This window comes from Kogia breviceps, chromosome 4 (genome assembly GCF_026419965.1).
Source record: "Kogia breviceps isolate mKogBre1 chromosome 4, mKogBre1 haplotype 1, whole genome shotgun sequence".
Taxonomy (NCBI): Eukaryota; Metazoa; Chordata; class Mammalia; order Artiodactyla; family Physeteridae; genus Kogia; species Kogia breviceps.
Genome location: NC_081313.1, coordinates 61,572,002 through 61,592,356, shown reverse-complemented (window position 1 = coordinate 61,592,356; position 20,355 = coordinate 61,572,002). Strand labels below are relative to the sequence as shown.

Sequence of the window (20,355 nt, the reverse complement as noted above, 5' to 3'; positions counted from 1 at the left end):
TGATTGCATGCAAAAGCACCACAAATCAGTTAGAATACTGGCTAGTTCTTTGAAATACAAAATGGATCTAAGGTTTGTCAATTTTATATTTTGACCACTTTTTCTCATGTGAAATTTTCAAGCTGGATTTTAAAGCAGTTGTTTCTACTTAGGCTTTCTAACACATTAATTTCTCAAAAACTATTTTTTATTGCCTTTGATTTAAAAGATGAATATTCTGTACCCCTGTAGTACTTGTTCTTTCTTAGCAAGTTTTGCTTTTATCTATTGTAAAAAATTTTTTATTTTATATTGCCATATAGTTGATTTACAATGTTATGTTTGTTTCAGACATACAGCAAAGTGATCCAGTTATACATATACACATATTTATTCTTTTTCAGATTCTTTTCCCATTTAGGCTATTACAGAATATTAAGTAGAGTTCTCTGTGCTATACAGTAGGTCCTTGTTGATTATTTTATTTATAGTTCCGTGTATATGTTAATCCCAAACTCTTAATTTTTTGACTTTGATTTAGAAGATGAATATTCTATACCCTGTAGTACTTTTAAGGGAAGAAAAGATCATTTTATAATTAGTCAATGGGAAACTAATATAATTTATAATCACTCTTCAAGGTAGATTTACTGACTTCAACTCTGACATTTTAATGTTCAGGCTTTTGTTTTTGGTAAATCAAAACTCTGTTTATAACCATGGATTATTTTTCTGCTTTGAATATTAGGAAACTTAAATTGTATTTTTCAGGTTCTCATTTCACAATCATCATTTGCCTCATTCTTTAACTGTTTATCATATGTGCTTCACTTTCATAGTTTGGAAACTGGCTCAGTGACATTAAAGAAAGTAATAATATTTTTAACTTAAAATGGTCAGTTGTTACAACAGAGCCCCTTTCTCTTCCTATTGAAAGATCTGCTTTTAGGAATAAATGCTGTGAATGAGGCCTCAGTTTCTTTAAAATCTGTAAGATCTTTTGGCCCTCTACGGGTCTATGACTCTGATTTTATATTAGTATGAATACCTCATCATCTTTTTAGATAATGTATCTTACAACCCCAGGGACAGCACTGAGACTCCATTGTTTTTACATATATTTAATATATTCTTCTTGACCTGTAGGGTTTTTGTTGTTGTTGACTTCTTCCTTCTTGGCATGGACAGGACTAGGCAGACTTGAAGGTTGCCCTAAAATAGTCCATTATCACTATGTAAGTTTCACTGATAAACAAATTTCTTAAAGACTTTAAGGAGAAATCTGCATTTCAGTTGACTTAGGATAATTTAATTCCTCAGTTAATTTTCTTTAGGTAATATATTAGCAAAATTTGCTTGTCTGAATAACCTTCTTACCATCTACTGTAAACTAAAAGAATTGGGGCAAAAGACTATTTTTTGTTTTGTTTTGTTTTATATAATAGGCATTTGTTGAAAAGTTGCATCAGTTGAGGTATTTAGTACGTGTAGAATAGATAAGATATTCATCAGCCTATAGAAAGTTTCTGCCCATAAGGAGCTCACAGCCTAATGGAGGGAGGCAATAATAAACAAGTATACTACAGTCTTCCTGTATATTGACCACTTACTCAATTGCCAGCTGTCTGCTCTCATGCAGAACTAGACTACCCATGTTTGAATGTTAATGTTGTCTTGAATAAATTACCCAATCTCCCTGTGCGTCAGATTCCTTATTTGTTAAATGAAGATAGTAGTAGCCTGTACTAATCTTGAGAAACTTAAGTGAAATAATGCAGTCACAGAAAGACAAATACTGAATGTTTCTACTTGTATGACGTATTAAAATAGTCAAACTCATAGAATCCAAGAACAGAAAGGTACTTGCCAGGGGCTGGAAGAAAAGGGAAATGGGCAGCTGCTAATCAGCAGGCATCAATTTTAGTTAAGCGAGGTGAATAAGCCCTGGAGATCTACTGCACAACACTGTACCTGTAGTCAATGGTAAAGTATCATATGGTTAAAAATTTGTTAGGGTAGATCTCATGTTAAGTGTTCTTACCAAAATAAAATTAAAATGTTTAAAAATAGTAGGCTATACTTCTCAGAGTGAGGACCATTAAGTTCTGTTGAGGACAAGGAGAAAGCTTGGAAAGGCCCAAAACATAAGATCACTTTTTACTTGCAGTGGAGTACCACTGCAGTGCTGAGTGAAGTCTTTGAAGGAGGTAGCATAAAGGAAAAGTAGGGTGGAATTACCCAAAGGGATTGAGAAGGCACCTGGGTAGGGTAGACTAACACCCTCCCCCTCCAACCCAATGCCTAAGATGTCCAGGTCCTGATGCCTGGAACCTGTGAATATGTTACCTAATGTGGCAAAGGGAACTTTACAGATGTGATTAAGATTCTTGAGATGCAAACAATAAATGCTGGAGAGGGTGTGGAGAAAAGGGAACCATCTTGCACTGTTGGTGGGAATGTAAATTGATACAGCCACTATGGAGAACAGTATGGAGGATCCTTACAAAACTAAAAATAGAACTACCATACCATCCAGCAATCCCACTACTGGGCATATACCCTGAGAAAACCATAATTCAAAAAGAGTCATGTACCACAATGTTCATTGTAGCACTATTTACAATAGCCAGGACATGGAAGCAACCTAAGTGTCCATCGACAGATGAGTGGATAAAGAAGATGTGTTATATATATACAATGGAATAATACTCAGCCATAAAAAGAAACGAAACTGAGTTATTTGTAGTGAGGTGGATGGACCTAGAGTCTGTTATACAGAGTGAAGTAAGTCAGAAAGAGAAAAACGAATACTGTATGCTAACACATATATATGGAATCGTAAAAAAAGAAAAAAAAGGTTCTGACGAACTTAGGGGCAGGACAGGAATAAAGACAAAGACGTAGAGAATGGACTTGAGGACACAAAGAGGGGGAAGGGTAAGTTGTGACGAAGTGAGAGAGTGGCATGGACATGTATACACTACCAAACGTAGGGTGGATAGCTAGTGGGAAGTAGCCGCATAGCACAGGGAGATCAGCTCGGTGCTTTGTGACCACCTAGACAGGTGGGATAGGGAGACGCAAGAGGGAGGGGATATGGGGATATATGTATACATATAGCTGATTCACTTTGTTATACAGCAGAAACTAAACATGTTAGAAAAAAAAATTCTTGAGATGGAGAGATTATTCATCCAATAATCTTGGACCCAATGTAACCAAGAAAGTCAGATGTCAAAAGCAGAGGCTAGAATGATGTCTTTGCTGGCAGGGGGCCTTGAGCCAAGAAATGTGGGTAGCCTCTAAAATTTTGAAAAGGCAAAGAACGGATTTCCCCTTAGAACCTCTGTGGAGAACTTAGTCCTGTTAACACCTTGATTTTAGCTCCATAAGACTCGTGTTAACTTCTGGCTCCAGAACTGTAAAATGATAAATTTGTGTTGCTTTAAGCCACTAAGTTTGTGGTAATCTATAACAACAGTAGGAAACTAAGGTGCCACCAAAGGCTAAATAATGCCAAATTATTTCAACTATAGCCAACCCTGCCTCCACATGTGGATAATTAAAATTATACAACTTTTTTTTTTTACTTAGGCTAGTTTTGCAATAATATATTTTAAAAAGATAAATTTTTTACTATGGATTCTTTAAAACCACACTTAACCGTACTTTACTTTGCATGGTAATTGCTTACATAACCACTTAATGTTTCCTAGCAGAGTGTGAGTTTGATGAGGGCAGAGTCTCATTCTGATTTGTTTCTGTTTTCCTCAAGAGGTGGTTTTTATAAAAGTAATACCCACTCATAGTAACAGAACATTAGAGATAAAATGGTACATTCTGGTTCTGAGTTTGAATTCTTCAGTGCATTTCTTTTTCTTCATCTTTAAGGCGATGATAGTAAGGTACCTACCATATGTTATTTTGAGAATTAAAAAGAAATATATCATTTTGTAAACTGAAACATTATGAAATATTAATGTATCATTCCCAGGGAGAAAGAGGTGTGTGTGTGTGTGTGTGTGTGTGTGTGTGTGTGTATGTATATATACATACATATATATAATATGAAATACATATGTTTAATAATAATTAGAATGATAAAAAATTTTGCTTCTATTCTTAAACGGGGCTAGATAAGAAAATGTATTTCAGAGCAAAAGAGTAAAAGAACACAAGCCATGGTATATTTCCAGAATAATATTAAAATAAACCTATATGTTTGCCAGGGGAATCTCTAATATCCATGAATCTCAGTTAATAAAAATGCCAGAATAATAAGTAAAGGCAGTGTTGGTGTATTTCTTTGGCATCAGTAACGTTAATAATCATTTATATAAGATTCATTCCATTAGGTCAGGTGCTTTTACTAGTTTATGACATTTCTCTACTGGTGCCACTGAAATCGTAACTCTGGACCAGTGATTAGCCTGTGATAACTCAATCTCAGAATCCCAATTTGAGGATCTGCTTCCTAGAGCCACTCCTAGTACCAATTACTATATTAGTTAAGGCCCTGGCAAGTAACAGATGATACACTTAAAAGGGACAATTGAAGAGAATTTAATGAAAGAACTATTTATTTATAAATTGTGGGTGGGATTAAGGGAAACCAACAAGATATACTGTAACACCCTGGGGCTCGCAGGGTAGTAACGGTGGGAAGCCTTTACCATATGTAGAATTGAAGGGAAGCGGTTTGAGGAGTTGGGACACTTAGCAGACCCTGAAGGAGAGAGCCACTCATAGGAACTGAAACCTTCAATAGAGCAATGCCACTATCAGGGAAGTCTGGCAGGAGAAGGATCCAGGATAATAAATATTCTCTCCTGCCCCCTGATTTCTTGCTGTTGCTTCCTCTTGGCTAACCATACCTGTAAGTGAGGGACAAAGTAATCTGATTGATACAGTCCACAGAAGTCTGCCTCTAAGGGCACAGAGTTGGACCAAGAAATGCAGAGAGTGGATTCATGCATCAAATGGAAACGGTTTAGCTCACAAGCCCACTCTTTCTGACTTGAAGTCCATGCTATTTCTATAGTAACACCTTTCCTACTACTAATAATACGTGCTACTCACTCTTCTAGACATACCACGTAAGGAATTTTTTTTAAGTTTGCTATTTTCTTTAGAATTGAAAAAATGTTACGTAGATGAAAAAATGTTATGTAGATGCTAAGTATTTTATTACCACTATATAACTGCTAGGAATCAAAGAACGGTATTTGAGAGCTGTGATTAAAAGCCAAAGACAGTTGAACATTATGGTGATTGCATAATCTAACCTCACTTTGCTTTTCTGAATTGAAGAAGCAGAGATTAGAAAGCGATATCAGAAGCTAGGAGACAGCAACAGAAGTTAGAAATTGAAGTAGACTCTCCTACTTTAGATGAAGGTTCACCCCCAAAATTTAGATGTACACTCATGGTTATAGTTTTCACCTAGTCATTTAAGACATGTAGAATGTTTTGCTAATTTAAATTTACATTTTACCAAGAATAATGAGTTTGAATTGAATTATACATATTTAATATGCATAATGTGATTTTTTTTTTCAGAAATAGTTGTTGCTGAAAGTGTGGTTGTTATTAAGAAATTACTGCAAATGCAACCTGTACAACATGGTGAAATTATTAAACATATGGCCAAACTCTTGGACAGTATCACTGTGAGTACCAATTAAGAGATCTTTGCTTTTAGTACCAATTCATCCAAATTTTATTCAATAAATTATAGTTTTGTTAAAATAAACAGACATACTGAAGTATAATGGTGAAGAGAGCTGAACTCGCCTTGTTCTAAGATTCCACACTGTTGTGGAAGGGAATCACAAATCTGAAAAAAGGGAAGGATACAATAAATACTGCAGTATTGGCTTGGAATTGGAGATATCAATGTGAACTACTTCATGGGTTTTTATATAGACAGCTAGATGTGTTGGAGTGTATATGCATGTATGTGTGTGTCTACACACATTTGTATGTACACATATGAATTTGTACATGAGTATACAAACATCTGTTTCCTAATGCTGTCCTTTAAGAGGGCCTACATGCAATAATAACCCCAGTACCACTGAGCACACCTAGTGCCCAGATCTTGTGGGTTTTTTTAAATTGAGGTATAATTTCATACCATAAAATTCACCCTTTTAAGTACATAACTCAATGGTTTTTGGTATATTCACAAGGTTGTGCAACCATGACCACTCTGTAATTCCAGAACGTTTTCATCATCCCTAAAATCAAGTTCCTAACGTGAAACTCCTGATCCTCCCGTTACTGAAGCCCCTGACAACCACTATTCTACTTTCTGTCGCTATGGATTTGCTTATTCTGGACATTTCATACAAATGGAATCATATAATAAGTGGCCTTTTGTGTCTGGCTTTTTTCACTTAGAGTGTTTTCAAGGATCATGCATGTTGTAGAATGTAGTACTACATCCCCTTTTATGGTAGACTTTGGTTTTTAAATTCCATTCAGCATTTAAAGGAACCAGGGCTCCTTAGAGAAATGGCTGATTTCTGAGCTAGGGCAAGGAAAGAAGAAGATAATCTTGGAACATCTTGTTGGGCCCTAAAAACAAGACAGTGCTCACAGAATGGTAGAGACGTGTCAGAAAGATGCAAGAGCCAGCTTAAAGGAGCCTCTACTGGCTAATTTGAGCAACAAAATAAATGATGGTAAAAGGATTATAACCTATTGAATAGGGTAAGAATCTCTGAATCCACACTTGAATGGATGAATTAATGAATGAGTAAGGAGAAAGGGAAATTCTTCCTTACAGTGCAAAAACAACTAATAATTGTAGAAGAACAAAGGATGGAATTAGAATAGCCATCACAACAGTAATTGATTCACGCAAGAATCATTAACAAATGCTGAAAACTAGGGGGTGAAAATTTTAGTAGTAACAGGATATTTGCACAGTTTCAAGGTATGAATAGCCTCATAAGTTATTCTAATTTAAAAGGGCAAATTATTGACTTTTGACTTTACAATGGAGAAGCCTAGCAGGCACTACCTGAACCAAATAAGCATAGTTATCATTGCCGGAAATGGGATTATGTACCTTCTGATAAGCTACACCGAATAGAACTCAGCATCAAGTCTGTTGAATTCCTGCCAAAAGTGAATAACTTGAATCTAATCATGAGACAAAACCAAATGAGGGTATTCTACAAAATAATTGTCTTACAGTCTTTAAAAATGCTAATATCATAAAATGGAAAGAAAAACTCAGGAACTTTTGCAGGTTAAAAGAGATTAGAAGGATATGACAACTCTATGTAACATAATTTTGGATTTTCTTTTGCTATAAAGGATTTTATAGGGATAATTGGAAAAATCTCAATAAAATCTTTAGAATAGTTAATAGTATTGGTTCAGTGTTCAGTTTCCTGGTTTTTAAATAATTCTACTGTGTTTATTATATAAGAGCATTCCTTTTATTAGGAAGTTTACACTGAAGTATTTCAGAGTATTAGAGCATATCTACAACTTTGAGTGATTTGGAAACCAAAATGTGTTTGTATGTGTAGAAAGCTAGAGCAAATGTAGTAAAATGTTAACATTTGGGAAATGTGGGTGAAGGGTATTCAGAAATTCTTTTTATTCTTCTTGCAAGTTTTCTATACATCTGAAGTTGTTTAAAAATTAAATTAAATTTAAAAATAAATATTAATTTTTGCTCTGTCACATTACATGTCCTTACATTAATATCGCTATACTTCACATTGCCCAACAATATAAAATGGTGAGGGTAAAAGAACCTGTGTTATTGAAAGTATTGTGTTAAGAAATGTAAAGCTCTTAGAATATTTCCTGGCACACAGCACCGTGTGTTAGCTGTTATTGTTATTTGTGTCCTATTTCATTCTCTTCTTCCTTTAGAACCAAAGTTTTTTGGAAGAATTACCTGAAACGAATTTTATTTTCTTACCTTCAACTCGTCAACCCATCACAGTCTGATTTTGACTCTCCACCACTCCACTACTTCTGCTTTTGCAAGGTCATTGACTATCTCCTTTTATTAAATCCAGTGGATAATTTGCTGTCCACATCTTTCTTGATCTTTCATTAGCATTTGATTTCACTGACCACTGCTTCCCTTTTGAGACATTCTCTCCATTGCTTCTGTCTGGTTTTTCTTCAAACTCTTCTCCATTGTGTTTGTCTTCTACTCTGCCTGTCCCTTGAATGTTGGTTAGTTTGACAGCTAATGTTCTCTAACTAGAGGGTTGTAGTTTAAGGAGGGGGCAGTATATTACAGTCAGCCCTCATATTCATAAGTTTTGCAGGCACAGATTCAACCAACCGGGGGTGGAAATTTTGATCCAGGTTGGTTGAATCTGCATATGCAAAACCTGCGACTGTATGTTTTTTGAAAAAAAAAATCTGCGTGTAAGTGGACCCATGCAGCTCAAACCCATGTTGTGCAAGGGTCACCCTTCTTCCTTGTTTGAAGATGGGGTAATCTATACTCAGAGTCTGTTCAGAGGGATCATATTTGTATAGTTAAAGGTAATAGATGGCTAGGTTTGGAGCCTACTAGTCAGGACCAATTTTTAATCTCTCTAGTGGCAAAGTTTTCTTTCCTTCAGAGTGTTATTAAAGCTTGCAGGGCAGTTACACATTTATCTTAAAGCTAAGAATAATACTCACAGGGTCACTTAGCATCTGATCTTCTACCACATTCTCACCACTGTTCTTTGTCTTCATATCTACTGTTATTGTTGATTAATCATCAAAGTCAGGACTTACTACAAAGACTGTGTATGAGAAGTTAAGAGAGTGGATTTGAAAACCAGATGAGTTGTATTCAAATTTAGTCTCTGCCTTTTACTAGCTTTGTGATCTTAAGCAATACTTGACTTCTCCCTGCTCCAGTTTTCTTCCCTGTAAAATGGGAACCGTAGTACTAATAACTATATATCTGTTAGGAATAAATGAGTCAACATATTTGAAACACTTAAAACAGAGCTTCGTGTAAGCTGTAATTATGATCATGGCTATATTTAAAGTTTTTGAGGAAGACAGACTTAATGATAAGGTTTGAATTTAGTAAGCATCCTTTTTGCTTCATTTCTATTTTACTAATTTATTTAACATAACTCCTCTAGTGCTAATCATATGCCAGGTACTATTCTAAGCATCTTAAAAATATAAATCATTAATTTTAATAACAACTCTGAAAGGTAGGTTCTATTCTATATATTTTACATAAAAGAAAACTGAGGCACAGAGAGGTTAAGTAACTTGCCTAAGGTCACATAGCTAGTAGGTCTGCTTTCTTAACCAATACATCATGCTGTATCTGTTTTCCATTTCTAGTCTCTTTTTTTTCTTTTTGTGGTATGCGGGCCTCTCACTGTCGTGGCCTCTCCCATTGCGGAGCACAGGCTCCGGACACACAGGCCCAGCGGCCGTGGCTCACGGGCCCAGCCACTCCACAGTATGTAGGATCCTCCCGGACTGGGGCACGAACCTGTGTCCCATGCATCGGCAGGCGGACTCTGAACCACTGTGCCATCAGGGAAGCCCGTCTCTCTTTTTTGTATTCAATTCACTTGCCTACTCACTGACCTGGCCAGGACTTCATTGTTGTTTCCTTTTGATACCCCTGAATCATTGAGAAATTAGGCATTAGATTGGTCCATATTTGCCCATATGTGGAACAGATGTTTGACATTATTTGTCAGTGATCTATTGATGCGAGATAAGAGGGTAAAATGTTTTCCTCAAGTCTACTGAGATAGACATCCAGCATCCCTGTGTACCAAGCATCAAATTTCAGTAGTAGTTTTAGTCATTGTAACAATCACAAATACTCCTACAGGTATTTAGATACCTTTTAGACAAGTGTTACATCATCTAGTAAGAACTACTTTTCTAAGCAAGAACTAATGAACCACAGCAGTGAACTCTAGATTGGGGAAATCAAAGAATAGAGATACACAAATATATGTATATATTTATACACCTAATTAAAATGTATAAAGATAGACTAGGAATGTCTAACAAAAGTGCTGAGAACTCTTGAAAAAGAAGGGCCATAATATAAGGGAAATTCTAATAATCTGGAACTAAAAATATTGAACAATCTTAGAAAATCTAGGGGTAGGATGGGATTGGGGTGGAATAAATGTGTTTTGAAGGTCTTATGGGAGGAAGAGAGGGGAGAGAAGTGAAATTATTTTCGTATTCTCATCTTGTGTCTAAAAAATAGTAAGGTGGGCTTCCCTGGTGGCACAGTGGTTGAGAGTCCGCCTGCCGATGCAGGGGACACGGGTTCATGCCCGGGTACAGGAAGATCCCACATACCGTGGAGTGGCTGGTCCCGTGATCCATGGCCGCTAAGCCTGCGCATCCGGAGCCCGTGCTCTGCAACAGGAGAGGCCACAACAGTGAGAGGCCCGCATACCACCAAAAAAAAAAAAAGTAGTAAGGTGCCCCCCACCTCCCGGCACACCGGCCTGTCTCCCCTCTCCAGCCTGTCTCCCCTCCCCAGCCCCGACAGGCGGGCGGGCTGCCTGAGGAAGCAGGAGGGGAGGGCTGGGCCGGTCAGCAGGCAGGCGACAATGCGGAACTTCTGCACAGCCCCCAGCTGCACACGGAAGAGCACGCAGTCGGACCTGGCCTTTTTCAGGTTCCCGCGGGATCCAGCCAGATGCCAGAAGTTAGTGGAGAATTGTAGGAGAGCCGACTTAGAAGTTAAAACTCCTGATAATTTAACATTACCGATTGTGTGCCGAACACTTTGAGACTTATATGATCCGTGGAACTAGTCCTTATAGGGCAGTTCTTCGAGATAATGCAATACCAACAATATTTGATCTTACCAACCATTTGAATAATCCACACAGACACAAGAAAAACGAATAAAAGAATTGAGTGAAGATGAAATCAGGATACTGAAACAGAAGAAAATTGATGAAACTTCTGAACAGGAACCAAAACATAAGGAAATAAACAACAGCAATGCTCAGGACCCCAGTGCAGAAGAAGGGGGTGAAGAGCAGGATGAAGACATTTTAAACCTTTAACCCTTGAAGAGAAGGAAAACAAAGAATACCTAAAATCTTTATTTGAAATTTTAATTCATATGGGGAAACAGAACATACCTCTGGATGGACATGAAGCTGATGAAATCCCGAAGGTCTCTTTATTCCTGATAACCTTCAAGCACTGCTGGAGTGCCGGATCAGTTCTGGTGAAGAGGTTCTGAGAAAGCGCTTTGAGACAACGGCAGTTAACACATTGTTCTGTTCGAGAACACAGCAGAAACAGATGCTAGAGATCTGTGAGAGCTGCATTCATTCGGGAAGAAACTCAGGAAGTGATACTCTCACTTCTTTTCCATTGTCACTGATGATGTGGTGGACATAGCAGGGGAAGAGCACCTGCCTGTGTTGGTGAGGTTTGTTGACGAAGCTCACAACCTGAGAGAGGAATTTGTGGGCTTCCTGCCTTATGAAGCCTATGCAGAAATTTTGGCTGTGAAATTTCACACTACGATAACTGAGAAGTGGGGATTAAACATGGAGTACTGTTGTGGCCAGCCTTACATTGTGTCCAGTGGATTTTCTTCCAAAGTGAAAGTTGTTGCTTCTAGACTTGTAGAGAAATACCCCCAAGCTATCTACACATTCTGCTCTTCCTGTGCCTTAAATACGTGGTTGGCAGAATCAGTGCCTGTTACGGGAGTATCTGTCACATTAGGAGCAATTGAGTAAGTTTGTTCTTTTTTCCATCAATCACCACAACTGCTTTTAGAGCTTGACAATGTAATTTCTGTCCTCTTTCAGAACAGTGAAGAAAGGGGCAAAGAACTGAAGGAAATTTGCTATTCTCAGTGGACAGGCAGGCCTGATGAGTTTGGAATCTCAGTGGACCTCCTACAAGCACTTGTTTTGTGTTTAGATGGTATAATTAGTGACACAAATGTTAGATGGAATAACTGTATAGCTGGCCAAGCATTTGTACCCTGTAGTGCAGTAACAGATTTTGATTTCATCGTTACCATTGTTCTTAAAAACGTTCTTTTACAAGAGCCTTTGGGAAAAATCTTCAGGGACAAATCTCTGATGCCTTCTTTGCAGCCAGTAGTTTGACTGCAGTGTGGCATTTACTAAATGAGTGATGGAAAATATCGAAGTTTATCATGAATTTTAGTTTGAGGAAGCCACAAATTTGGCAACCAAACTTGATATTCAGATGAAACTTCCAGGGAAATTTCGCAGAGCTCAGCACAGTAACCTGAAATCTCAGCTAACCTCTGCGAGTTACTATAAAGAAACTCTTAAGTGTTCCAACAGTGGAACACATTATTCAGGAACTGAAAGATATATTCTCAGAACAGCACCTCAAAACTCTTAAATGCTTATCTCTGGTACCCTCTGTCATGGGACAGCTCAAATTCAATACATCAGAGGAGCATCATGCTGACATGTACAGAAGTGACTTACCTAATCCTGACATGCTCTCTGCTGAGCTGCATTGTTGGAGAATCAAGTGGAAACACAGAGGGAGACATATAGAACTTCCATCCACTATTTATGAAGCCCTTCATCTGCCAGACATCAAGTTTTTCCCTAATGTTTATGCATTGCTGAAGGTCCTATGTATTCTTCCTGTGACGAAGGTTTAGAATGAATGCTATGAAAATGGGCGAAATCATCTCAAAGCATACCTGAGGAACACTTTGACAGACCAAAGGTCAAGTAACTTGGCTTTGCTTAACATAAATTTTGATATAAAACATGATTTGGATTTAATGGTGGATACATATATGAAACTCTATACAAGTAAGTCAAAGCTCCCTACAGATAATTCAGAAACCATTGAAGATACCTAAGAGACTTTTAAAATAGGCTTTTTTCTTACATTTGATATTTGAAATAATCTGTCAGAAATTTGAAAATATCTTACAGAAAAGTTGTAAGGTGTATATAGGCCACTTAATCACTGAATATCTTGATCTGTAGGCCTCCCATTGAGTACATTAGTCACTGGTAATCTGCCTGTTTAAATGGCCTGTTTGAACTCCCATGCTTGGGAGACCTAACTGTTCTTCCAGAAGATAGCATTGAAAGTACCACGTTATACTCTGTGTGATCTCTGCTAATGGCACTTTGGAATTGTATTAGTTAAGTCATTTTAGACATAACATTTATTGCTGTGGATCCAGTTGTCAGGGATTGAGTTATCGTTTCTTTGAAGAAATAAATTTTGAGGAGGTATGGGAGGAAGGAATACATTTTATAAAACGTTACAGTGAAGCTCATGACTGACCTTTGATGGTAGGAGTTTTAAGTATGCTGTTAAAAATCCACAAGGGACAGTTAAGAAAATTATCAGACTGTAAGAGAAATGTGTGAGCTCGCCAAACAAGAATTTCAGTGTAAATTTTGTCTTTATCAAATGTAGTTAAAGGAACAGGTTATAGTTAAAGTTTGAATGGAAGAGCCTGCCATTGTTGTTCCACATCTGGTTGTTGCTGTTTACATTCCTTTATTGAGCCTACATCCTCATAAACTTTTTGAACACTTCTGTTTCATGGTCAAGGCAGGATCAGAGGCCATGGATACTGACAACTGATTTGTTTGTTTTCTTGGTTTTTTTCCAAGACTGTATCTACTGCCTCATCTTGATTTACAAGCAAAACCTAGAAAAACTACAAAAATGTTTTGTAGTTTATCTAAGAATAATACAGAAAATATTGTTGTTAGTTTTGGTGAAGAAAATCAATTTTGTGTAGTTTATTTCAACCTAAATAAAATGTGAATTTTGTTTAAAAAAATAATAAGGTGAAAATAGCTTATCTTGGGGTGAAAACAGTAAGTTTTGATCGGGAAAATAGTTAATTCCTTGTTTATAAAGAATGATGGAGAAATGTGTGTCTGATTATGAGAAAGAAATAGGAATGTGGAGTTCTGTATTCCCCATCATCCTGTGCAGAATTTAGTTAAAACTTGTGCTTTTAAGCTTGTTCTGCTCTTGTTAGAAAGGAAGAGGCAAAGGCGAGGGAGTGTTAAGGCTTTCAGGTGAATGCAGCTGCTTTTACATGAAACCTGTGGCAGTATATAAGACCCATATCAAGCAAACCACAGACTTTCTTGGAAGAAGAATTTGTTGTATTTGATTATGTCCCTTTGTGGGGCTCAGGAAAATGTTTGATTGCATCGACTTTCTCTACGGCAGTTGTTGGAATATTAGCCAAGTACATACTTTCTTACAAATCTATATAGCAAAGCTTGTTTTTCTGTTTTTGTCAGATAGAAGATAACTATTAGTGGAATACAAAATATGGTGGGAATTCCAAATTCACAAAAGGAAAAAAAGAAAACCAAAATGTAAAGTAAATAATAAATTTTAAAAAATTAAAATGGAAGAGTTAAAATCAAGAAGTAAGATGAAAGAGTAAAAATCAAATGTATCCTACTCTGAATATGAATGGATTGCATTCTCTCATTAGAAGACAGACTTTCAAATTGGAATGAAAAACAAAAGCCAGATAGAGGCCATTTATAATTAAAACACCATAATCAAAGTGATAAAGGTTGAAAATAAGCAAGTAGGGAAAGAGACATTAAGTGAATATCAACAAGAATTTAAAATTAATTAAAGGCTTTTAACAGGATAAAATGGAACATTATAAAATGAAAAAAAGGCCCAAATTACAAAGAAATTAAGAAACATAAACCTATGTGCACAAAAAATATGGCAACCAAATAAATATGTAAATGAAAAATCTATTGGAAATGCAAGGAGAAATGGATAAAATACAGTTTTGGTGGGTGACTTTAATATGCTTGTCTCGAGTTAGATACACCTCATAGATTTTTAAGTAAGATGTAGATGTCAGGACATAGAGAAATTAAATAACAGGATCAATACTTGATATAGTAAATATTGTTAAAATCTTATATCTCTTGAACAGATAATACCCACTTTTATGGATGTATCCATAGAACATTTACAAAAAATCATTTACTTAGGCATAAAGTAAACCTAAAGCTTTTATATTTTTTAACCTTAAGCAATAACATAAGAATTAAATATTTTAAAATGGTACCAGAGCTTCCCTGGTGGCGCAGTGGTTGGGAGTCCGCCTGCCAATGCAGGGGACACGGGTTCGTGCCCCGGGAGGATCCCGCGTGCCGCGGAGCGGCTGGGCTCGTGAGCCATGGCCGCTGGGCCTGCGCGTCCGGAGCCTGTGCTCCGCAATGGGAGAGGCCACAGCAGTGAAAAAGCTTTAAAATGGTACCAGAGCAGTTGTGAAGCAAGAAATACATTTTTAAATTAAAGTTTAAAGAAAAAAAATACAGGCTTTCCAAAAAGCACAGAAAAAAGAAAATACTTTTTTTTCAAAATGTGTGGGGCATGGCTAAAGCTGTAACTGTCACCATTTTTAATGTAAAGAGACCAAAAATAAAAGAATTTTATATTTGTCCTGAGACATTTGAAAAATAACAGTGAAGGAAAGCATAGAAACCTAAGAGGGATCAGAGATGATTGTGTAAAATACCAAATAAAGATAGTTGAAATTGATAAATACATCTTAAATGCGGTCCTTTGGAAAGATAATGAAGTAGAAAATCCCTTCTGATTCTGATAAGGTGGAGAGAAAGCAAAAGTAGACAAATTGGGACGGTGATTTAGAAGAGATTAAAATAATTAATAAGAAAAACTCCATGCAATTCTATAGCAAAAAAACCTGAACTTTTGGAGAATGAAAAGGTGATGAGTTTTTACCGTTAACATACCTCAGGAAGCTGAAGTGCTTGAAGTGGGACAAGGAAGAAAGAAGCAAGATGGTTTCTGAGGCACAACCCTAAAAATGTCCAGGGATTGGCGGCACAAGTTACTCCAGAAGAATGTGGTGAGGGGTGTAGCCAACAACAGCTTCAAATCAGAAGTGAATCCCCAGAATCTCTGCTCCAGTCGAGACCTATTCACAGAACAATGGCCGTGTGGAAAAGAAAGTGGGCTTTATTAATCTGCCCAAGCACTTGAGGACCTTTAAATGTGGGCACGTGATTCTAACATTAAGCCTCAGAGCCTTAAATGAGACCTCTTACTGAATCTCTGCCTATTTGACCTAAATCCTAGACCCCCTGGATTTTAGAAAGAGCCAATCTGACCAGTGTCAGAGGACAAGAGGACACTTTTGAGCATGTTTTCCTTCAGTACCTAAGCAACTTTATCAGGGCGAAATCCTGGGCTCATGTACCCTCTGGGAGGAGGAGGAACCAAGGTGACAGCTAGACCTCTTCCCACGGTGACCACCTTACTTATCCATAAAACCAGAGGTAAAAGGAAGTAGGAAAATGCCCCATGTGCATAAGTGTGGGAATAGGCAAGAAGATGGCCTAGATCTGCCCTGAAGAACAAAGGCTCGCTCTGGGGAAGCTGCAGGAGGCCTTAAGGGAGCCATTGCATAGTGTGGCAAAAGAATAGGTGCAAAGGAATAAACTTTCATTTGATTAACAAGTAAATGAAACTCATTGATGTGAAATTGTTTGTCTCCATGATATATGTGATCAGTCAGGAACCAGAAACAGTCTTCTTGCCTTGCTGGCCAGTAATCTTCCTAGAATACAGCGCGCTCATTGTCTCTTCCCAGTGCCCATGGTGAACTCTGGATCTAGACTTGGAGTTCCAGTCCTAGTTGCATCGCTGACAAGCTGTGAGATGTTGAGCAAGTTTCTTATTTCCTTTGTGCCCCAGTTTCCTCATATGTCAAGTGGGGATAATGGTAGAGTCTACTTTATAGGGCTTTTGTGATAACTGAGAAAACAGGTAAGGTACTTAAAAACAATGCCGCTAAAACATGGTGGGAGCTCATTAGATGTTAGCTATTTAATTTTTTTAAAAAGAGAACACAGATTTTATTGTATTCAAGACTTTGATTCCATTTGTTATTTAGTAAGTGGCGTAGTTGAAAATCTGAAAACTAAAATTTAAATTAATTCTATGTTTAAAATTCATTCATATTGAATAATTTATGTTGATAGGGCAGTGAACTGTCCTGATTGTGAATATTTTATCCTTTGGAGTATCCTTCATTTGTAGTAAATACTGCTTTGGGAGCAAAGTGCTTCCAGAATAAAATGCACACTACCTGAGGATTGTTCTAAGGGGATTTCACATTATCTTTAATGGGACAGGTGAGGGTTTCACATTATAAAAGAAGAGTTGAAAGATGTTATTTGGTAGACTACTGGCGATACTCAAGTAGCGCCTTATGTACTCCGTGCCCAGGTACCTCATGAGCGCCTGCCATTTCACAAGTTAACTATACTTGCCCTGCCATCCCCACTTAATCCACACTCAGGTTTTCATGCTTATTGAGTCCACATGCAGAATATTGGGTCTGATGTGCTGTTTGCATGCAGTTTGTTTAGATGTCTACTGATTTTGCCTTTGACAAATTTAGATAAATAAAATCGATGTTTTTGCAGGATTTACTTTACACCGTTGGATTGTGCAGTGAGCTGGTATTGTAACACAGTAGCTTTTAAATTGAACTGCTTACAGAGTGATCTGTAAAATCTTTCTAGATGTCTTTCTATAACTGTTGTGGTCAGCTAGGAAACATTATTTGTTTTTGCAGGCAAGTTAATGGGCTAAAAGGCAGTGGAAACTGCCTTCTGGTAGAAGGTTTAAAAAGTGCACTTAACCACTTGCTCAGGGCATTTAGAATAAAGAATCAGGCAAAGTCATTTACAATCCAGTTTGTCTTCAAAAATATTGAAAAAAAAAGGTTCATAATGAAAGTATTATATGCATATATGTGTGTTATTAGTTTGACCTTAGTTCCGTGTTCCTATTTGTTCTGTTTCAAAAGACAGTGGAGGACAAAAAGTGACTGATTTTCTTACTTGCTCTTTTTTCAGTTGCTTCAAATATTTGAAAATAGTGGCCATGGATTCATAGTATCAGTGGCATACAAATAAGAGTCTTATAACTTAATTGGGAGAGAAAGGCAGGGCTGAAATTTGAAAATCTTATTCTGATTCCAGGCACATGCACAAAAACATTGGGTTTGTCAGTTTTCTAAGCTTTTGAATGTCATCATGGAAAGATTGGTATTAGTATATTTATAGTGATATTATTTCCTATTGTGAAGAAGTTTTCTATGTTTCTTTTTTTTGTGTGTGTGTGTGTGTGTTTTATTTATTTGGTTGTGTGTGTCGGGTCTTAGTTGCGGCAGGCGGGCTCCTTAGTTGCGGCTCGCGGGCTTCTTAGTTGCAGCAGGCAGGCTCCTTAGTTGCCATTTTCTATGTTTTTAAAATAGAAATTTTATTACTTAGTTCTAGACTCTCTGAATATGATCCTGGCCCCGCGCCCCCCCACCTAGAGATTTTCATTGTGAGTCTTAGAACTTACTGATTTTTAATTTTTTAAAGAGTTATATTTTAAATGTATGCATTATGAATGTTTAGAGTATTTAAATATTATTTTAATCTTGATATATTAATGAATAGGAATATAAACAATCTCTTAGACCTTTTTGGGGTTGTCTTTTTAATTGCAAAGAAGTAAATAAATAAATAAGTGTGTAACCAGAGGAAAATTACTTAAAGTGGGGTAATAGTAATAGATGTGATATGTCATAGAATTCTAATTTTTATACTTGTAATATACAATAAAATATTTAAGAAAAATAAATCTAGCATAACTGAAATCTGAAGTTGCTCATATATTCTTATTTAGACATACCTTTCATTATGGCAGGCAACTTGAATTGCTTCGTACTGGAAAATTTAACGTACTACTCAATTATTGTTCTTTAGCCCAATTTAAAATAATAGATTGGGAGTAAAGTCTTAATGCAGTGTAACCTTCGGAACATTAGAAATAGCCTCTTTCTTTCCAGAAATCAGTATACAGTAAGGATATCAGTTTTATCATATTACGTGAATAGATATGTAATAGCGTTTAGTATTTTACTCAATACTTACACTTAGTACTTACACTTATTATGTAAGTATACTGTTTTATTCTCTCTTACTAAACTTATTCTAATATTAATTTAAAGATGATACTGTTATCACATTATTTGAAAATGTATACTTTAAAGTTTTCTGATTACCTCATTCTCCTTCTGGTGAAAGACTTAGCGGTGTCTTAATAATTTTATGTTATTTCTTGAAATGGTTGTTTTGAAGGAATTCAAGGTGATATATATATATTTTTTCTTTTTTTAAAAAAATTTTTATTTATTTATTTTTGGCTGTGTTGGGTCTTCGTTTCTGTGCGAGGGCCTTCTCTAATTGCGGCGAGCAGGGGCCACTCTTCATCGCGGTGCGTGGGCCTCTCACTGTTGCGGCCTCTCTTGTTGCGGAGCACAAGTTCCAGACACGCAGGCTCAGTAGTGTGGCTCACAGGCCTAGTTGCTCCACGGCATGTGGGACCTTCCCAGACCAGGGCTTGAACCCGTGTCCTCTGCATTGGCAGGCAGATTCTCAACCACTGCACTACCAGGGAAGCCCCAAGGTGGTATATATTGTGATAAAATTCTAGTTGTGCAAAGGTCCTCATTCTCACTTTCTTCCTTAACAGTCGTACTGTGTACAGCTGTGAAACTATAATGAAAACATTAGGGCTTTATTTGAGGAATTAAAAAAGGACTTCATAAAGAGTCTTATCTCTTCTTGTGATGCTACCTCTTAATGATAGCCATTGGCTTTTTCATTAAAAGCAAATTTTCTATACTAGGTGAAAATGTTCACAGAAACTAATTTACATACCCCTTCAAATTCCTTTTGAAGGATATTGAAAGGGGGAGGATACAAATAAATAGTAATAAAACTAATTTGCATGCTCTAAATAAAATGTTGGTCTTAATGGTGCTGGTGGAAGGTTTCCAATTTGTAACAAAGCATTTATTTTTAAGAAACAAATTATATGGAAATGTAGTTTATTGACAATATATATAATGCTAAAATGCAGTATTGGACAGATTTATCTTATTCCTATTTCTGTTGTTGATGACCAAATAATAGACCAGCATTCATGATTTTATAAGCAGGCCTTGATGATTTTGTCAGTTTTATTTATTTCCAGTGCTGCAGATATAGGTACATAGAGGACAATAACAGTTTTGATTTGGAATCATAATCTTTAATGGGTCTATTCCTTTTTCTGTATCGTCCATGGATTCTCAAAACGTGGTTTGCAGACTGCCTGTCTCCGGAGTCATCTGTAATGCTTCATGAAGCATGGATTCCTGGACCCCATCACAGAATTACTGTCTTAGAACTGTTACCAAAACCCTACAGTTTTAGTCATAACCCTAGATGATTTTTATAGGGATCAAGGTTTGTGAACCAATGCCCTAGAGCAGAGGTTGGCGGACTTTTTCTG

General features: G+C 36.8%; 1 protein-coding gene and 1 pseudogene across 4 annotated transcripts in view; both read left to right on the top strand.

The window, feature by feature from the left end:
* The window catches only part of AP3B1 (adaptor related protein complex 3 subunit beta 1), a 262,792-nt gene that overhangs the window by 118,649 nt on the left and 123,788 nt on the right, over positions 1-20,355 (top strand). For all 4 annotated transcript variants that reach the window (XR_009335400.2, XM_059061372.2, XM_067031191.1 and 1 more), the window contains exon 14: positions 5,539-5,648. Coding sequence is in view for 3 of the 4 variants with exons in the window: in XM_059061372.2 (XP_058917355.1) it covers positions 5,539-5,648 (110 nt within the window). In the remaining variant the exon portion in view is untranslated. The remainder of the gene's footprint in view (positions 1-5,538; positions 5,649-20,355) is intronic.
* Positions 10,563-12,838, top strand: LOC131755143 (52 kDa repressor of the inhibitor of the protein kinase pseudogene; annotated as a pseudogene).